We start from the raw sequence: 18,988 nt of genomic DNA, 5'->3' as shown, positions 1-18,988 counted from the left end.
TTCTGTATGATACTCTTCTGAGTGGTCGAGAGAGGTGATAATCCCATATACAGCCAGAAGGAGGTAGCAGCAGGCAGGGAGAAGTGGAGCCTTCAGCAAAAAAAAAAAAAAAAAAACACAGTTACTAGATCCTCACCCTCCAGAGTTCTGCCACCATGTGAGACTGGTGCTCCAAACCCAAACCCACTATCACACAGAATGGGTTCCTTGTCTTCCTTGTCTGAGTCCTGCAGTGACTTGAAACCTGTTATACAATGGTGAAAAAAGGACATCCATGATTTGTGAAATACAGAATGGTGGAAGGAATTGAGAATCAGAAAATTAGAAAGGAAAAGACTTATGAGTACCTACAAAATCTCAAGGTGAATTGTGAAATAAATTTACCCTAAAATGCTGGTACACCTTGTTGGTGAGGTGTAAAAAACTGCACTTTAAACTTGATTCACTAGGTTGTTTTGTGAGGACCAAGATCATCTCTCCATCACATGAGGCTTAATTTTATGTAAAAATGATACCAGTTTCCAAATACCAAGTTGACATGTAAGTTTTTAGAATTCAAACAGATAATAAATTGTAGGACAGTTATATGTATTTCAACCAAAAAAAGAGAAAGTCTCTGAAGTCACTTGTCTCTTACATGTTTTTAATTCTTAACACTTACTTGAATAAAATAATACTGGTAATCTTTGACTACTTCGATAGGTTTTTGATATATATCAACTTTCAATGATGGTGTCATTGAAGACTACTGATATATGCATATGTATATACATACTTATACAATATAAAATGATATATAGGTGATATATATATGACATATAGAGAACATATATATGAATGTGTGTATATTAAGAAAGGCAGAGACAGAGTGACACAGACAGAGACCAAGAGAGAAGAGAAAAATGTGCAAAATTCAGTCTTGTAAATATCCATGAGAAAATAAGAGTATTCTGGGCTATGATTATGTAAGTTTTTTTTAAAAAGTTATGTCCTTTAAATTCAGGGAATTCTTATTCAAATAATTTTTTCACTGTTCCATGTGGCAAATCTTTAATGATGTATTTTTGCATTTGTTGGTGGTTGAAGTTTGTTAGAACAACTCCCCATGTTTGACGATGACGATGACGACGATGAATTTAGTGACTTTAACAAATCATATCAGTAAGTCAGTTTGAAGTTTGGTGGGAGGGAGGGAGTCATTGGCATATCTCTTACCTTTGGGAAAACAATGTTTGTACTGATACAAAAAGGAAAACTATGAAAAGATATTAAAATGTATGGGAGGAAGTGTACACAATATATACTGCAATTGAATTTACAGACAGGTACCATGTTTGAAGAAAATATTTCCATCTACTCACAAATAAGCATTTTTTGTAGTTTGAAATATCCTTTATAGACAGTAATTTTATTTCAAAGTTTCTTGACAGAATTGAGGGATGTTATTTATTCCTTCATGGTGGTTCTTTCTCATTTTTCCTGGGTATCTTCCGATTTCCAGTTTTGTAGATTTTGTCTAAGAATAAATGGGACTGATTGAAATGGAATCTGTTTTGCTGAGTAAAGTCCCCTTCATGCTCATTGGGATTTTATTAATTTTATGTTTCTGAGTAATGTCACCTGGAGTACTTTCTGTTGCACTGATTTGATTGCATTTTTATATGTACTCATTGTAACAAAACAATTCATCCTTAAAATCGCTTGTGTCTGAACTGAAGAAATGTTCAGGAGAGTTTTCTTCTGCTTCTCTCTTGGCTTATTATTTAAACATTTATCAGCTTGTGATAATGTTGGAAAGAGAATATTTACTGCCAAAGAAGAAACTAAAAATTAACTAGTCACTGTTGCAATTTGTTGGTATCTAGACAAAGATTATATGGAAAACAAAGGGCCAACTAATGAATGCAAATAATTCAATTACTTTGAATTTCCATTTCCTGTAATATTTTTCATCACAATCAATGACAAGTTCATATTGCCCTTTATTAAATTATACGTCTGCATATTGCCTATTCATTTTCTGTAATGGGCTGTTCTGGGCTATGGCAAAGATTGGATGGATTGAGCAAAGTAAGCATTTCCTTCTTGCCACAACATAAAACATTATTTTCTTAAACTACAAAAACTCATTGCATAGATATAGGAGGCGTTTTCAGTAGTCCCTGTGAAAAACACTGGTGTTTCATACTAGGGTTTTGGTCTTGGATTTGGAAAAAGCTGGAATCAAAGTTTGGCATCTTGTATTCACTTGACATTCAGCAAGTCACTAAACCTCTTTAAACTTTATTCAAATATAAACTAGTAGTAAAGCTATCTATGATATCTACCTACTATGTATTATATGAAATTGATGACGAAAGTAAAATAATATACATGAAAACTCTATGTTTTGTTTTGTTTTTGGTACTGGGGATTGAACTCAGGGGCACTCAACCACTGAGCCACATCCCCAGCCCTTTTTGTATTTTATTTAGACACAGGATCTCATTGAGTTACTTAGTGCCTTGCTTTTGCTGAGGCTGGCTTTGAACTCACAATCCTCCTGCCTCAGCCTCCCAAGCTGCTGGAATTACAGGCATGCGCCACCGCACCCAGCTTGAAAATCTAAAGTTTTATAGATTTTCTGATAAAAAATAAAAATAAAAAAGTAAAATAACAAGCTCATGATAGGAAAATAGAAATTCATCATATTCAAAGTTCATTTGCTCATTTAAAATCAGGGTGATTGTGTCTATCATTGAATTGAAAAGTTCTTTATTTGGTATATCAATCCTTTTTTATCTTATGTAGGACTGGAATTGTCCCCAAGTTAAATTGCTTTTGTATATATTCTACTGTCATGTATCACTAAAAAGAACAAATAAAAAAAATTAAAAAAACATTTTTTTAAATGTGGGTCCATGAAGAAGAGGTAAAAAGCAACACAGAGCTACAGTCTATAAGAAAATCCTTAGCTTCCCACTGTCTTTGAGCTAGAATGTTGTAAACTGCTAGAAGAGAAGCACAACATATGAAGAGCAATGGATGTGATGAGACAGACACAATTAATCTGTTGTTCTCATTTCTCTGCCATTTTCCCACTTCTTATTTTTAAATATTGCCAAATTTTTTAAAAATTGCTTTTGTAGGGGAGAGGGAAGAGGTCCCCTCTTCTCCCTTAGTTCTTTGGCTAGATCTAGGAACCCAACTGATTAAAAAAAAACTGATTAACTAGGGAAAGCTATAAAAGTTTTATTAAATTTACATGTACATGGGGATCTTCACAAGAGAGTCAAGTATAAAGAAGTGACCAAAGACGATGCTTTTATGTTTTCTACAAAAGACAATGCATTTTTGAAGGAATAATAGGACAAAGGGATTACTAAGCTAAGGCAGTCAATTCTAGGGATGTAACTAAGAGACATGTGGGAGGGGGGATATACAGGCTAGTGGAAGATTAAGGTTACTTCAGAAATTATTTATTTGTTTCATTGCAGTCCTTATTATTTCAAATTGTGACCACAATACTTGACATAAACAACTTAGAGGTATTTTGGCTCACTGTTTCAGAGGTTTCAGTTCATGGTAGTCTGGATCCATTGCTTTGGGCCTGAGGTAAGAAAGAATATTATGGGGGCAAGGAGTGGCAGAGGAAAGCTGCTTGGCTTATGGTAGGTGAGAAGTAGAGACAGAAGGTGGGATGGGAGGAGAAGGGACAGGGACAAGATACTTCCTCCAATTATGCCTCCATATAGTTTCTACCACATCACAGTAGTCCACTTAACTATCGATGGATTAATCCTTTGATGATGTCAGAGCCCTTGTGATCCAATCACTTCTCCAAAATCCTGCCTCTGAACTTTGCTACACTAGGGATCAAGCCTTTAACACATGAACTTTGGGAGGACATTCCAGATACAAACCATAACAACATTCCTCCTAAAAGAATCTTTATGGCTTTTTGCGTCTACCAAAAGGTCAAATGACCTTTTATGAAGTTACAGTTTTTTGAGTAATTTCAACTTGAACTAATCAACATATCAATTCAGCATATTTTGAGATGACATGTTTTTAACTTCTTCAGTTTTCACATTATAGAAACTATAATCTTTATGCAATTGAATATATTCATACTTTTCTTTGTGACTTATGCCATTATTTTCACACTTAGAAAAGTATGAGAGTTTTTCTGTACTTGAAATATATCCACCAAAATGGCTATGTTTTTTATTTATTTTATACATTAAATAAAACATCTGCCCAGACATTTCATCTTAAGGTATCTACTTTTCTCCCAGGTTAAAGCCTGATTCTACTGTATTCAATGTGAATTACACTATAATCTAGTAATCTTGGCCTTCTATGTTGTGCATAGATTGGGATAAAAAGCCAGAGCCCTTCAAATGAAAGCAGGAAGACCATAGAATCACCCCAGTGTTGTTAGGGCTTTGAATCATGACTTCCTCCTTTCCTCCAGCATCTATCCTCAAGAAATAATATCCAATAGAGAGAGACAGGACCAGCCCCCACTACAGTACTTGTTAAATGTGTTCTTGTGTTTTGTAGGTTCTGTGTTCTATTGATATAAAATGTCTCATATCGTTAATATTTTTGCTTTGAATTCCTTTGATATTAATGTTGTGACTTTTAGTGTTTTAAGATTTAGCATGTCATATCTTTGTCAGTCTTTTTATTTTCAAACTACCATTTAAATTTGTTTTTTTCTCATGTATAGAATAAAGTACATTTAGTTTTTTTCACATATAGTTTTTAAACTTATCTGAAAGTACTGTCAATATTTAACATGAGAATAATGTGTACTTGTGACTACTGGCGTGTTTGGTTTTATTTTTTGTCATCTTACTTTTATCATCATACTTTGTTTCTTCTTCCAAGCCTTAATCCCTAAATTGATGAGAAAGCCTGCACATCCATACTATTGTTGATCTGTTTCTTTTAATAAGAATTTTTTTCTTTTGCTTTTAATTTATTTGCATTTCTACCTGCTATATTTCCTTGCTACATTGTTATTATTTATATATAGTTTTGAGTTTCTTTGATTTTGATTACCACCTTTATAAGACATCTTTCTTATTCCTACATCTTCATTTTGCTTCATTGCTATTGACTTGAGCATTGCTTTGAATAATTATTTTTAGGGGCTGGGGAGATAGCTCAGTCGATAAAGTGCTTGCCTTGCAAGCACAAGGTCCTGGGTTCGATCCCCAGCACCGCCAAAAAAAAAAAAAAAAAAATCTGAGTAATTATTTTTAGGAAAGGTACATGACTGCCAGGCTTTGAGTTGCTGCATGTTGAAGTATTTGTCCACTCCCCTCAGATATGAGCAGTACTTTTCCCAGATATAGGTTTATTGAATCACAGTCCTTACCCTGCAAACTGCACTCACTGTTTGAAGCTACATTTACATAATACAATGTTTTTAACAACAACTACAAAGTTAATTTGTATATTTATTTAGAATAGTTTTTGGAGGATACTGAAAAAGATTGGAGGAACTAAAGTGACCCCAAGTCATTCCCTTATGTCTTCGTGATTCTGTGAGGCATGGTTCCATATGATCAACTGTGTCAGGCAAGTTCAGATTTATTATAGCATTTCCTTGCTACCAAGAGATGCAATAGACTGTGTGGGATCAAAAGGGCTTGTAGTAAGAGAATGGCAGTCTTGGGGGATAATTTGCCTCTTTTGGCCACATGGTTCCCCATCCACTTTATCCTTAGCTCTCCAAACCTGGGTAGATGTGATAGATACAGTTGAACAGTGGAAGATTGTAATTGTCCCTATATCAAGTCAACCCAACAGCATTCATCCATGGATGATTTTGATCATGCCTCAGATCTACTTAGAATCTATTCTCTCCATTCTCCTATCTTGGGCACAGGCTATGAGTACTGTCTTAGGACTTCTTCTACTTAGGGTGTAATTTGTGTCCTATGTTGAAAGATTTAGTAGGGCAAGAAACTGTTCCCTGATGGCCCCCTTGTCTCTAGTAGTAGGGTGAAATGTGGCATTAGTGGAGGCACCATAAAACAGGCCTTTGATGGTTCCTTTGATTAATGGAAAGAGCCCCATCTTTAGGGTATATTTTCTTTGAAATATATCTTACCAAGATTCCTTACCTCCAAAGTGCATTTGCAACCCCACATAAAACTCATTAATGTTTATCTGTTCACTGACTGTCTACTTTCAAGAAGTGAATATTAGAGGATAAGAGAATCTTCTATTCTCTATGTCCATCCCTGAAATCCCTTGTTGCATTGCTATGGAAACTGAAGTCTGGAAAAGGTTTGATGACTTGCCCAGTATCCTGCAGTTTGTTAACCAAAGGGCTGGGGCTGGAATACAGTTCTCGTCTACCATTCTCTTGCATCTTCATGCGATATTTCTTTAGTTGATGATCCCAAGTTTAATATTACCATAAATGTACCATAAAGTTGGAGTTGGAACTTTATGTGCAAGGGAAATGCTACCAAATACCCAAAGTTTAGCATTTTATTCACCTATATTCTAGATAGAAAAGTAAAAATCTCATGAAGCAGAAATGTAAAAATTTTAGTTAGTAGTAAAAAGCAATCTTTTATACGACTTCTGAATTTTTTCTGTTAAATTTTTATTTTTTCTTATAAAGGTCTTGTTTTTGTTTAATTCATAATATATGTTACAGGAAATTTTATTAATTTGTTTTTATTAATTTTTGTAGAGACAAGATTAAGCAAATTGTGGATTTTATTGTATCATCCTTTGCATTCAGGTATGTGAGACTTTAGAAAAGGAAATGATTATGACATTTAATATCAACATTTTTAATAAGAAGCAAAACAGAACAAAATAAAAAACCTATCTGCCAGGTACACATGCCTGTAATCCTAGCAGCTCAGGAGGCTGTGGCTAGAGAATCAGAAGTCCAAGGCCAGCCTCAGCAATTTAGCAAGGTCCTAAGCAATTTAGTGAGAACCTGTCTCAAAATAAAAAATAAAAAAACTGGGAATGTAGCTTAGTGGTAAATTGCCCCCGGGTTAAATATCTAGTACCAAAAAAAAAAAAAAAAAAAAAAAAGCATTTCTACTCTCAAAATGTTGCTAAATAGCCTGTGTAACCACATTGAATATAATCTAATTCTCTTGGAATTTTGGTTTAAGTTGAACATTAATATTTCCAAGGAAAAGGGGGTCTCATGAACTGAAATTGATTTCTATACATGAATGAGCATATAGTGATGAACCCAACTGCTATGTATAAATAAAGCTCTAAACATTTTTTTCCCAAAAAAACATTTGCCTGAGTCTAAATAGTGGCAGATTCATTTTTTTCTACTTATGAAAGTAAAAATAATGAAGCATGCATTTTAAAATTCTGTAATTATAGGTAAAGTGTTTTATTAAATACCTTATGCATCCAGAATTGCTTAATTCTGAAAACATTTTACTTAGGTTTCTTCTGCACATGAGAGGAAGATTTAATACTATGATTCAATATATACCAATGTGATTGCTTCCTTTTAAATTAATAATATTTTTATTTGAGTTGCATTATTAAAAAACACTCTGACGTCTAATTAATTGATCCTCATAGATCATGCAAATAATATAATCAAATTACGGGGAATGTTTTTAAAATATATGAGAATGGCACTTAAGAGTTCAATTGTGGAAATATGTATGGATTTGAATTCCTTCTCATGTGCCTATCACTGTTTTAGGAGTGCCCATGAATATGTAATAATGTATTTTCTGAAAATCTCACTGATAAAAAAAATCTTACTGGTCAAAATGGTCTTTTTGAATTAAGTCATCATACTGTAGCAATATATGCATTTCCATGTTTACGGCAGTACAATGCACACTAGCCAAATTACACAGCCAGACTAGGTGTTCATTAACAGATGAATGGATAAAGCAAATGTATTGTATATACACAGTGGAGTTTTATTCAGTCATAAAGAAGAATGAAATTATGTCATTTGCAGGAAAATGGATGGAATTTGAGAACATTTATTTAAGCAAAATAAGCTAAACTCAGGTTTGGGTTTACATGTTTTCTCTCTTATGTGGAAGCTAGAGAAGAAAAAGGAAAAGAAAGGGTGGCAGAGGTGGGAGTAGGAGTGGGGTGTCATGAAAATGGAGGGGAGACCAGTACAGGAAAGGACACAGTGAGGAAGAGGAGTGGGAAAGGGGAAATACTGGGGAATAGTATTGACCAAATTATTCTATAATATCACATGTATGTATGAATATGTGAAAATGAATCCCACTGCTATTTATAATTATAATGTACTAATAAAAAGGTGGGGAAGTGGGTTTTTTTTAAGGATTTACATTAGTCATGCTTTCACTTGGGTTTTATTACTAAATTCTTTAAAATTTTTCAGATTAATGAGGTTTTATTTATGATAAGAAATTGGTAGAAACTCCTTATGAGGTTTTCAAAATTTAAAAAGAGTTTACACACATAGTTTTCCAGTTCTATCTTAGGTTAGTCTGATGTATCTATTATAGGAAAACATGTTTAACATACCTTATAGTGATTTGGTGGGAATTTTATTCACAAACAACTATTCCTATTGGGTGAAAACCAAGTGATTTTTTTTTAAGATTCTAAGGCAATGCAATTCTTTTTGTCAATGGACAGTTTAATCCTACATATTGATATTTTGGTATCTAATCATTGAGTTTAATATTGTCTAACTATGGAGGCAAATCCCCATTATGTTTATTATCTTTATTTATTTTAGAATATTTGGAATTTTGCTGATCTTTGTGGATGTGTATCTTGTTGTTAGTGACCTAATTTTTGCTGAGAGACAAATGCGTATTCCTTTGGAATATCGAATAAGTTCTTTAGCTATTGCTTTATTTTTTGTCGTGGATATTCTTCTTCAAATATATGTAGTAGGGTAAGTTTGATTTTTTTATAATGTAAAACTATTTTGTACTGTTATAAGAAGTATCCCAAAATAATTAGCAGGTTAATCCAACTAAATGTACTTCTCTTTATCAAAATAATTCTCCTTGAAGGCATGGTTCCCAAAGAAACAACAATCCAAACCTGATTTATCATAGATGGGGCTTTAATAATGTTATTATTGCAATTGGCACTACAGTCTCCAGCAATATATTCTAGATGGTTCCTTCAGTAGATAAAAGGGACCAGGCACCTGATGTATCTACATGTACATTTGGAAGAGGAACGTGTGTAAAGTACAAATATTAATACTTTCATTAAGAGTTGAATTCCAAATGAGTTTATAATATGTTAAATACAAAATAATAGATCATGAATAATCCCTGCATGAATTAAAATGAGAACTTTTGTGAAGGTATGGAGGAGATCTGAGGCATGCTCATCCCATCGGCAAGACTTGGTTATACTAAGACAGCAGTTGTTGTTGTTGTTGTTGTTGTTTTTCTACTTGCTGTTTCTCTACTTGTTTTTCTGCTTGCTATTTTTCTGAGAAGGTAATAATGGGTGAGCCAATACTGTTGTGGAAGTCATGATGAAAGTTCCCTAGACTCACTTTTTCCAGAGCAACTCCAAAGGCAGTTTGTCTCCTTTCCTGATGGTTTTTTTATCCTCATACCTTTGACCTAAAGACACTTGCCCACTGTCAGGTTACTCAAAATCTGAAAGAGGCTACCTCAAAATCAGAAGCTTTCCCTAGAGGACCAGTGCTCAGGTTTGAAGGAGCCAGTGTTGAGGAAGAAGATGTGGTGGTTGGAAGTTAACCAGAGGTCACATAAGCCCTTTGGGTTTCTAGTGTGGGTACATAGCCAGACCATGAATTCAAAATAGTGGACCTTTCTCCTTTTCACAAGCTCCTCTCGTATACTGTTTGCTGTCCCAAATGCTTTAAGACTGTGAGATATTCAGTTTCCACTAACTGCCCAGCATCCCATTTTTCCTTTCTCATCTACCTAGGAGAAAACTAAGCTTGCCTCTGGTTCAGTGGTTTGTTTATATCTCTTATTTATTAAGCTTAAGTTGCCATATTGTTACTTTTTCTCATATATGTGTGTGTGTGTGTGTATGTGTGTGTGTGTGTAAATTTACTGCTTGGAAACTCTCCATTAATGTTATATTTTCCCTTGTTCTAGTCTAGACAATGCATTTTAAATAAACCATTGAAGTAGAATGCATACTGAAGATGAGTCAAATAACTTGTGCTCTTAAAATATTCCTATCCCTTCTTGGGGAGAATAAACATATTTTTATTTTATATTGTAGGAGACAACATTATTTTTCTGATGTGTTTAATGTCTTAGATGCTTTCATTATTGGGATTACTCTGGCATTTGACATCCTGTACATGTTTTTCGACTATGGGTTTCATAGCTATATCTCCAGGTATGAAACATGTGACTTATCTCTCAAAGTTTTTCATTTCTTTCATTCTTTTTATTTTTTACATTTCCATGGCTTTAATTTTGTATAATATTTTGACAATTTTTCCTGATTTTGTGCCAAAATAAACTGCTTGAAAATGAAATGTTTAGGTAGATTTCCACATACTTTGAAACCATAAAAGATGGTGGCATTTAGGGACCAGTGAAAGGTATATACACTAAATACCTTTAGGTGAATAAAGAATATGGAGCACCCAAAGAGGGTAGGGATTGACCTCTTGTACTTACTTTAACTTCACTACATTTTGAAATTCTCTTTAAATTCCCATTTGTGTGTCAACCACAAATTCCTTGCACATGAAGTTATGGGTTTTTCCTATAACATAGTGTATTAATTTAAACATATGAAAAGTTGAGTGACTCCAATCATAATTCTCCAAAACATAGCACATGGAACAGGGAACCAGGAGATAACATAGATAAAACACAGAGAAAGAGTTTCACAATATACTTGTGGTAGAAACGAAGAAAGTTGAGGCAAAGTTAGAACCATTACAGATTAGGAAAGTAAACGTGTGAATAATACTTCTCTCTCTCTCTCTCTCTCTCTCTCTCTCTCTCTCTCTCTCTCACTCTCCCTCTCCCTCTCCCTCAACCTCTCCCCCTCTCTCCCCTCCACCCCCCTCCCCCCGTGGCAATTAGGAAGAATAAATGTCTATAGGGATGCATTGAGGGTCTTGGCTTATTCATGAGTCAAACAGCTACCTCCTTTTGGTAACCTAGCTTCTCATGGCTTCAATTCAAGACCCAACTAAATGTGTTATGTGAGAGACTTTGGAGTTTGAAAATAATCAGAGCCAATATGGTCCTCCAATGGCAACCTTAGCATCACTTGAAAGCTTGCTAGAAATGCAAGAAAAGCACCTCATGCCCAACCCTAAACCCATCAAATTAGTTATTATGGGACCTGCAACCTGTGGTCTAATAAGCTTTTCTAGGTGAGTCTTGCTTATGTTTAAAGTAGATACTACTAGTCAACAGTTCTCTGTTGTGGTATTTCTGATGATAGGAGAAACACTAGCCAACACACTTGGGAAGTATCTCAGCCTGGGGCCTGCCTGATGAGCTTTTAGAGGCTGTAGTGAACCTTTGTTACTGATGGGAGTAGTAACATGGGCAAGATTCCTTAGTTTGATTTGATGTGGGACAGTGAAAAACATGCTGGTCTTAAACCACAAAAGACATCCACAAATTCTTAGAGTCTTTCTTTTTACTTTCTGCAGACCAGAAATTTTCAACCTTAGCATTATTTACATTTTAGGCAAATAATTTTTTGCTTACAGGAGAGGGCAGAGTTTTATTCATTGTAGGGTATTTAGTAACATGCCTGACTTCTATTCACTAGAAGTAACACCCCACCAATATAACACCCAACAGTTAGGACAACCAGAAGTGTTTCCAGACACTGTCAAATATCCTCTAGATGGGTGGCAGGGTGGGGTGAGGCAAAATTGCCCCTGGCTGAGAACCACTGCTCTCAACTTAATACAAGGCTGGAGGTATAGCTCAGTAGAAGAGTGCTTGATTAGCATGTGTGAGACCCTGAGTTTGATCCCCAGCACCACTTAAGTGTTAAACTTAATCCATATTGATAAACTCTTCTGTTTCTAAAGCAAAAATGGATCTTTAAAATTTATCTATAAATTTATTCAGATTCGTAATTTTATTTCGACCTCTACGACTTATCACTCTGATCAGACTGTTTCATCTGGCTTACCAAAAAAGACACCTTGAAAAGCTGACCAGAAGGATGGTGAGTGAACAAAACTCGTTTGTTTTGGGCTGGAAAGTAGCTCAGTGATAGAGGATTTGCCTAGCATGTGCAAGGTCCTAGGTTTAATCCTCGGTAATGCGCAAGCACACACGTATTTCAGAAAATATAAGGGTTATAGATATTTACATAATGTTCTTTATTTTTATGTTGATTTATAGTTTACACTTTGTAACACTACTTTAAACTCCCAGGTTTCAGGAAACAAAAGGAGATACACAAAGGATGGATTTGACCTGGACCTCACTTACATTACTGGTTTGTGAAGTTCAACCTTTGGTTTATTTATATTAATTTCTAATTATTCTTGTGAGTAATAATATTTTCTTTTGGTTTTTGACTTGTTGAAGTATTTTCTTTTAAATTTTTCTTTACCCGTGAAGACATATGTCCTGGCAATGGGAAATTTCATTCATTTCAAATCAGGGCTACTTGGTTGTAGCACAGGCAGTGGAATGGATTTCAGCTGATTCTTTTTGAGTTCAATTTAGAATTTATTGAGTTGTGATAGTTCTCCTAGGTTCCAAGAGCCCCAGAGGGACTTCTTTTTTTCCTCAAACCTGAAAGAATAAGGTTACTGTTTGTTCTGTAGGTCTCAGGTTTTCTGAGTCCAGAGGGCTAGAAAGCACCCAGTTTCCACCATCACTGGATCCCATACTTCCTGGTTTTTCTTTGGTGTTTAAGAAGTAAATTCCAACTACAGGGGGAGCTCTAGTCTGAGGCCAACACAAATCTGTGGCATATGGCATACAGTCAGTTCCATGGTCATTTTATTGAATAACTAAATATATTCTCTTTATTACACTGAGAATGTGTTGGCTTTTTTCTCTATCTCGAAAGTTCTTTTCTATCTAAAAGGAATCTTATTATAAGTAGATTAAATTTGTGTATTTTGTTTCACATCTATAATGACATTCATAATAGTGATTACTTTACTTCCAGAGCGTATTATTGCCATGTCATTTCCATCTTCTGGAAAGCAGTCTTTCTATAGGAATCCAATTCAGGTAAGGATGTTAATATACAAATACTCACTTCTCAGTGAATATAGACAGTGAAGTCATAAGTTTATTATTGACCCAGAGAGGCAATACTTTTCTAAAAGTTCACTCTTTCAGATAAAAAAATCATAATGGGTTTGATATCAATTTGATTTTATTATTTACAAACTGCCTCAAACATACTGGCTTATAACAACAGTCATTGATTTCACTCGTGATATGTGGTTTGTGAATTTGGTTCGAGCTTAACTGTGTGGTTCTGATAATCAGGGTCAGAACTGGCTATGTCGCCTGGATTTGCTCATGTATCTGTGGATAGCTTCTGGGTCATCTGAGTACTGGCTAATCTAAAATGCTTGGCTAAGATGACTCTATATGGTGTCTCTTCCCAAGGCAGACTAGGTCAGCCTTGTTCACATGGTGGCAGTGACAAAGGGTCCAAGGAACAGCAAACAAAAGAATGCAAAACTTCTTATGACCCAGGCTGAACACTAGTATAATGAGGCATCTACTTCAATCTGTTGGCCAAAGCAAATTACAAAGCCAATCTGTATTCAAGGAGTAGAAAATAGGTTCCATATCTTGATGGGAGGAATTGCAAAGAATTGTCATTTTGTAATTTATCAGGGAGAAGAAAGGGAAAGCTATAACTAAATGTATGCTTTTATGTTGGGATCCTAAATTATAGGGGAAGAATACCATTTTTGGGCTCTATAGATGACTAAATTAATTTCAGACATACAGTGTTATTTACTATTAGTGAAATTCCAGATGAAAATCATTAAGAAGTTCTTAAGAAGTTCGCGTTTATGTGTGTATTATTACACTGGTACATTTACAGTATTTGTTATACCTCAATAAAAATGTAATTATATATCAGTATGTACATATGCCTATATATAAATGAAGTCATGTGTCTTTTAATCATAAGATATGTTGTATTGAGTGATCTCATCATTGTGTGATCATCATGGATACACCCAATTTCACCACATAATCATTGCAGATTTGACAAATATTTGCAAAAAAACGTGGGATATGACTATTATGTGAAGGTTTTTTTTTTAATTGTGGTGATTAATATTACTTAAAATCACTTAAACTCTGGTGAAAGATAAGGATGCATGAAATGCTTTTGAATATATGTTAAAATCAGTTCAAGTTAACACATATCATTTCTTCATGACAGTTTAGCTTTTTTCTGGTCTGAAAAAAAAAGTTAACACATTAGTTTGATTTTGATTTGTGCATTACAGTTGAAATAATACCTTGAGAAAATTTACCATGGTTTTCTAAAGTATGAACTTGCAAAACTTAATCTTGTGTGTTGGAAGCTTCTGTGCCAACATTATTGATTTCCGTAACTGGTGTGCAGTCCTCAGTGTTACTCATTAAAAATGTGTTTACCATTAGTACTGTGGTGCTCTAAACAAGCCACCCAAGTCAACTTTTGGAAATATACTGATGACAATTTCTAGGTTCAAGTCCTAGTGCACAAGAAGACAAACGTGCATCCATATGTCACTGGTGAATACATTGCTGCTCTTTTTACCTTTTTTTTTTTTTTGCAGTACTGGGGATTGAACTCAGGGCCTTATGCTTGCATCCTACCAGCTGAGCTACCTCCCCAGCCCTCTTTTTACCTTTTAAGTGGCATGACAAACAGAATTGTACCATGTGATGATTATGCAATGAAAGGTTATAAACCAATTTTTAGACTGAAAAAAATGGTGAAATACAGTACTTAAATAAACTAAAACAGTTACAGAACACTAGGGAATGTATTCTTATTAGAGCACTGTTGGTCATTAATTATGTAGCACATGACTATATACATAAATATACACAGGCATATAAAATTTTACATTTTTATTGAGGTGTACTGTAAATTGCACTAAGTATATACTTGATGAAATTATATATAAGTAAACATGCATGTAACCAACACCCCTATCAAGGTATTGAACGTTTCTTATCCCTTTCCAGATAGTATCTCAAAACACCAGAAGCAATTACTATTTTGACTTTTGTCTTCACAGATTAATTGTATTTTTTCTTGAATTTCATGTAAGTGGAATCACATAGTAGATCTTTTATGACTGGCTTTTAATAAACAAAATAAATTCTGTCAGATTCATCCAATATTATTTTATAAACTGATAGTTGTTTTTTAAAACAATAACATTAATATTTATTGCTTTATAGGATACTGTATTGAAAATGCAAGCATTTACACACAGAAAGCATATAATTATATATAATTATACACTGCTTCACAGTCACATTCTACAAAACACATTACATTCTACAAAATACACTTTACATAAATTTAAAAATTCTAAATATCAAAAAGTACAGCTGGAAAAAGAAGTCTAACACTTATCAAAAGAAGAAAAACAAATGACCAACAAATATATGAAAAAATGTTCAACATCATTAGCAATTAGGGAAATGCAAATCAAAACTACACTGAGATTTCATCTCACTCCACTTAGAATGGCAGTCATCAAGAGCAAACGAAAATAAATGCTGGAGAGGATGTAGATTAAAAAGGAACATTTACACTCTTGGTGGGAGTAAATTAGTACGACCACTATGGAAATCAGTATGGAGGTTCCTCAAAAGATTAGGCATGGAACCACCATATGGATCCAGCTGTACCACTCCTCAGTATTTATTCTAAAAAATTAAAGTCATCATGTTATAGCGATACTTGCAAACCCATTTTTAGAGCAGCACAATTCACAATAGCCAAAATATGAAACCTCCCTAGGTGTCCCATCAACAGATAAATGGATCGAAAAATGTGGTATGTATACACAGTAGAGTTTTATTCAACCATGAAAAAGAATGAAATTATTTCATTTGCAGGAAAATGGATAGAACCTGAGAGCATTATATTAAGAGAATAAGCCAAACTCAGAAGGCCAAGGTCATATATTTTCTCTCACATGTGGAAGCAAGAGAGGAAAAAGGAAAGGAAAGGTGGGAGGGTGATGCCAGGGGGAATCTCATGAAAATCAAAGGGAGATCAGTAGAGTAGAGGAAAGAGACCACAGGGAGCAGAGAGGGGAGGGAAAAAGGAAATAACAGGGAATGATATTGGCCAAATTATATTGTGTGTGTGTACAAATACATAACAACAAATCCCACCATATGTATAACTATAATGCACTAATAAAAACTGGGAAATAAAAAATTTTTTAAATGGGGAAAAAGAAAGAGATTTATATTTGGCTGCCAGAAATTTTGACAGGGAAAGCACAGCTCATATAACTTTAAAATATATGAATTTGAAAACACTGAGTTAGAGTAATCTATATATAACAAATAAAATACTGACTGTCAAAGGAGGATGTTTAACAATATTTAATTCACTTCCCCAAACTGACAGAATTCATCTTTATAGGTAAAGAGCCCTTGATTACTAATAATAATTAGTATGTTAATAACTGTCAGTTACTTAGAGTTTGTCTAAATGGAATATTTTTTTCTTTTGTATATTTGGTGGTTAGTATCAATTTAGTAATACTTAATAATATCCAGAGTGTGTTTTTAAAAACCCGGACCTGGTGGGTGCAGTGGTGCACAGCTGTAATCCCAGTGGCTCAGGAGGCTGAGGCAGGAGGATCATTCAAAGCCAGCCTCAGCATCTTAGTGAGGACCTCAGTAACTTAGTGGGACCCTGTCTCAAAATAAAAAATAAAAAGAGCTTGGAATGTAGCTTAGTGGTCAAATGCCCAGTACCAAAAATTTAAAAATTTAATTAAAAATTAAAAAAAAACCCAGGACCTTAATTTAGCATGTAAATCCAAATATAAACATTACTCTTGGTTTCTGGAGTGGTCTCTAGATTATTATTCTGTCAGTTATTTAACTATTACCTGCTTGGGGTATTGACAAATACCCTAATAAGTAATTAATCCCTTTACCATTTTAAATCAAAGTATCTAAAGATGAATCATCTGTTTTCATAAAATCCACAAATCATGAGCCACCCAAAAAGCATATCTTGTCAGGCATGGTGGGGCACACCTGTAATCACAGCTACTCGGGAAGATGAGGCAGGAGGATCATGAGTTTGAGGTCAGGGTTAGCAACTTATCAAGGTGCTCTTTCAAAATAAAGAGGGCTAGGGATGTAGCAATTGGTAGAGTGCCCTTAGGTTCAATTCCCAGTACCATAAAAAAAAAAAAGCATATCTACTGGCTGAATTAATATTTGGTCTCTCATTTTTGTCAAGGCACAGGCTCAAATATAAACTGTTTGTTCAGTTCCCCGGGCAGACTGAGAACTCGACTATGAAGCTACTTCAGTGATTGTATATTCAGTGGTAACAGGATATCCTGCACAGGGAATGTCATGTTATAGATAAGAACTATTTTTTTTTTTTTTTGGATACCAGGAATTAAACCCAGGGGCACTTAACCAATGAGCCACATCCCCAGCCCTTCTGTATTTTATTTAGAGACAGAGTCTTGCTGAATTGCATACATCCTCACTAAATTGCTGAGACTGACTTTGAATTGGTGATCCTCCTGCCTCAGTCTCCTGAGTTGCTGGGATTACAGGTGTGCACCACCTTGCCTGAAATAAGAACTATTTTAAATTGAGGTTCACTAAAAGGTGAAGAATTCTGATCTGAGTACGCTTAACTCCCAGAATGATACCCAAACAGTCATGTGGTTCCACCTGATTATCCTTAAAAGGGATGACAGTTTCAGAATTATGGTTTGGGCAACAATGAATACAAAGCAATGGATAAATTTTCATAAGTGAGAAATTGACTAGCAGGAAAATGTTAAACACTTCCTTGAAGTAGCAAAAATTGTATGGATTTGGGACCTGTAGAGTTAGTGGAGAAAAAGTGTGATGGTGGAAGCATCAACAAATTAGCCACCACTGCGACATCATACTAGTAGAAAGGATGTGCCTTGGCCCCCTACATCAAGAAATGTGCTACTCTGGGCAGAAACAAGTGTTTGGAAGATTTAAGAAAACCCAAAGGTGAAAGTTATTGCAGGAAAACTTTCAAAGATTTTCTGCTTTCACATAAAATGAGCTGGTAAATGTAGCCCATACAAAGGTTGAACTATTAAGGAAACTCAGATATGCCTTACCTACAGTCCTAAAATCTTCTCAGCTATCTTTTAATTTTTGGCCTTGTTTCAGTTAAATACTCATTATTCTGGGTGAGGATCCAAATTGTTCATTTAGTGACAAAATTGTGGGCTTTGTGGATTCATGATAGAGTTGAAATTTTCTCTAGATACATTATGTTCCTTTTCAGTTAATTTGATTAGGAGGTATTTGGAATCTTTCAGTGAACTACTTAGATCAGAAAAAAAAAGTAGAGCAATATCTACCTGTTGAGTCAAGGATGGGCTCATGCTGGAAAATCAAATCATTAAGATCATTTGGGGGACATTGAGAGAAATATGAAGGGGATCCAAAAAGTCTCTAAAATGTTATCATCCAAAAAGTAACTATGCTCTTCTTATAGGTGGATATGCTAAAGAAACTACACATAAATTTACCAGTGTGAGAGAGAATTGTTTTGCTGATAGAATGAAGTTCAAGGCTATATCGTAATGGTTGTATGATATTCCATTGCACTGTCAACTATTATCAGTAACACTATTGGGCAGAGGGCTATTTCTAGTTAGAGTGTTAGGAGTGAAATTACCTATAAGAATATTTTTAGGGTTTTTAATACATATTGCCAAATCCATGGGATTGTATCAGCAACAAATCAAAGATTTTATTTTCATGCTATATTTGCCAGCATTGGATTTTCTCATTTGAAAGGAACAGGC

The 18,988-nt window shown here is 34.6% G+C and overlaps 1 protein-coding gene across 1 annotated transcript in view; it reads left to right on the top strand.

Annotated features, from left to right (window-relative positions):
- Nucleotides 1-1,105: 1,105 nt before the first annotated feature.
- LOC124985551 (phosphatidylinositol 3,4,5-trisphosphate 3-phosphatase TPTE2-like) overlaps nucleotides 1,106-18,988 on the top strand; it is a 51,163-nt gene continuing 33,280 nt past the window's right edge. Inside the window, exons 1-7 of the mRNA XM_047554288.1 lie at nucleotides 1,106-1,161; nucleotides 6,701-6,751; nucleotides 8,732-8,893; nucleotides 10,222-10,341; nucleotides 12,054-12,153; nucleotides 12,366-12,429; nucleotides 13,114-13,178. Coding sequence (XP_047410244.1) covers nucleotides 1,106-1,161; nucleotides 6,701-6,751; nucleotides 8,732-8,893; nucleotides 10,222-10,341; nucleotides 12,054-12,153; nucleotides 12,366-12,429; nucleotides 13,114-13,178 — 618 coding nt within the window. The remainder of the gene's footprint in view (nucleotides 1,162-6,700; nucleotides 6,752-8,731; nucleotides 8,894-10,221; nucleotides 10,342-12,053; nucleotides 12,154-12,365; nucleotides 12,430-13,113; nucleotides 13,179-18,988) is intronic.

This window comes from Sciurus carolinensis, chromosome 5 (genome assembly GCF_902686445.1).
Source record: "Sciurus carolinensis chromosome 5, mSciCar1.2, whole genome shotgun sequence".
In the NCBI taxonomy this organism is placed as follows: domain Eukaryota; kingdom Metazoa; phylum Chordata; class Mammalia; order Rodentia; family Sciuridae; genus Sciurus; species Sciurus carolinensis.
This window is presented reverse-complemented; position numbering and strand designations above follow the sequence as displayed.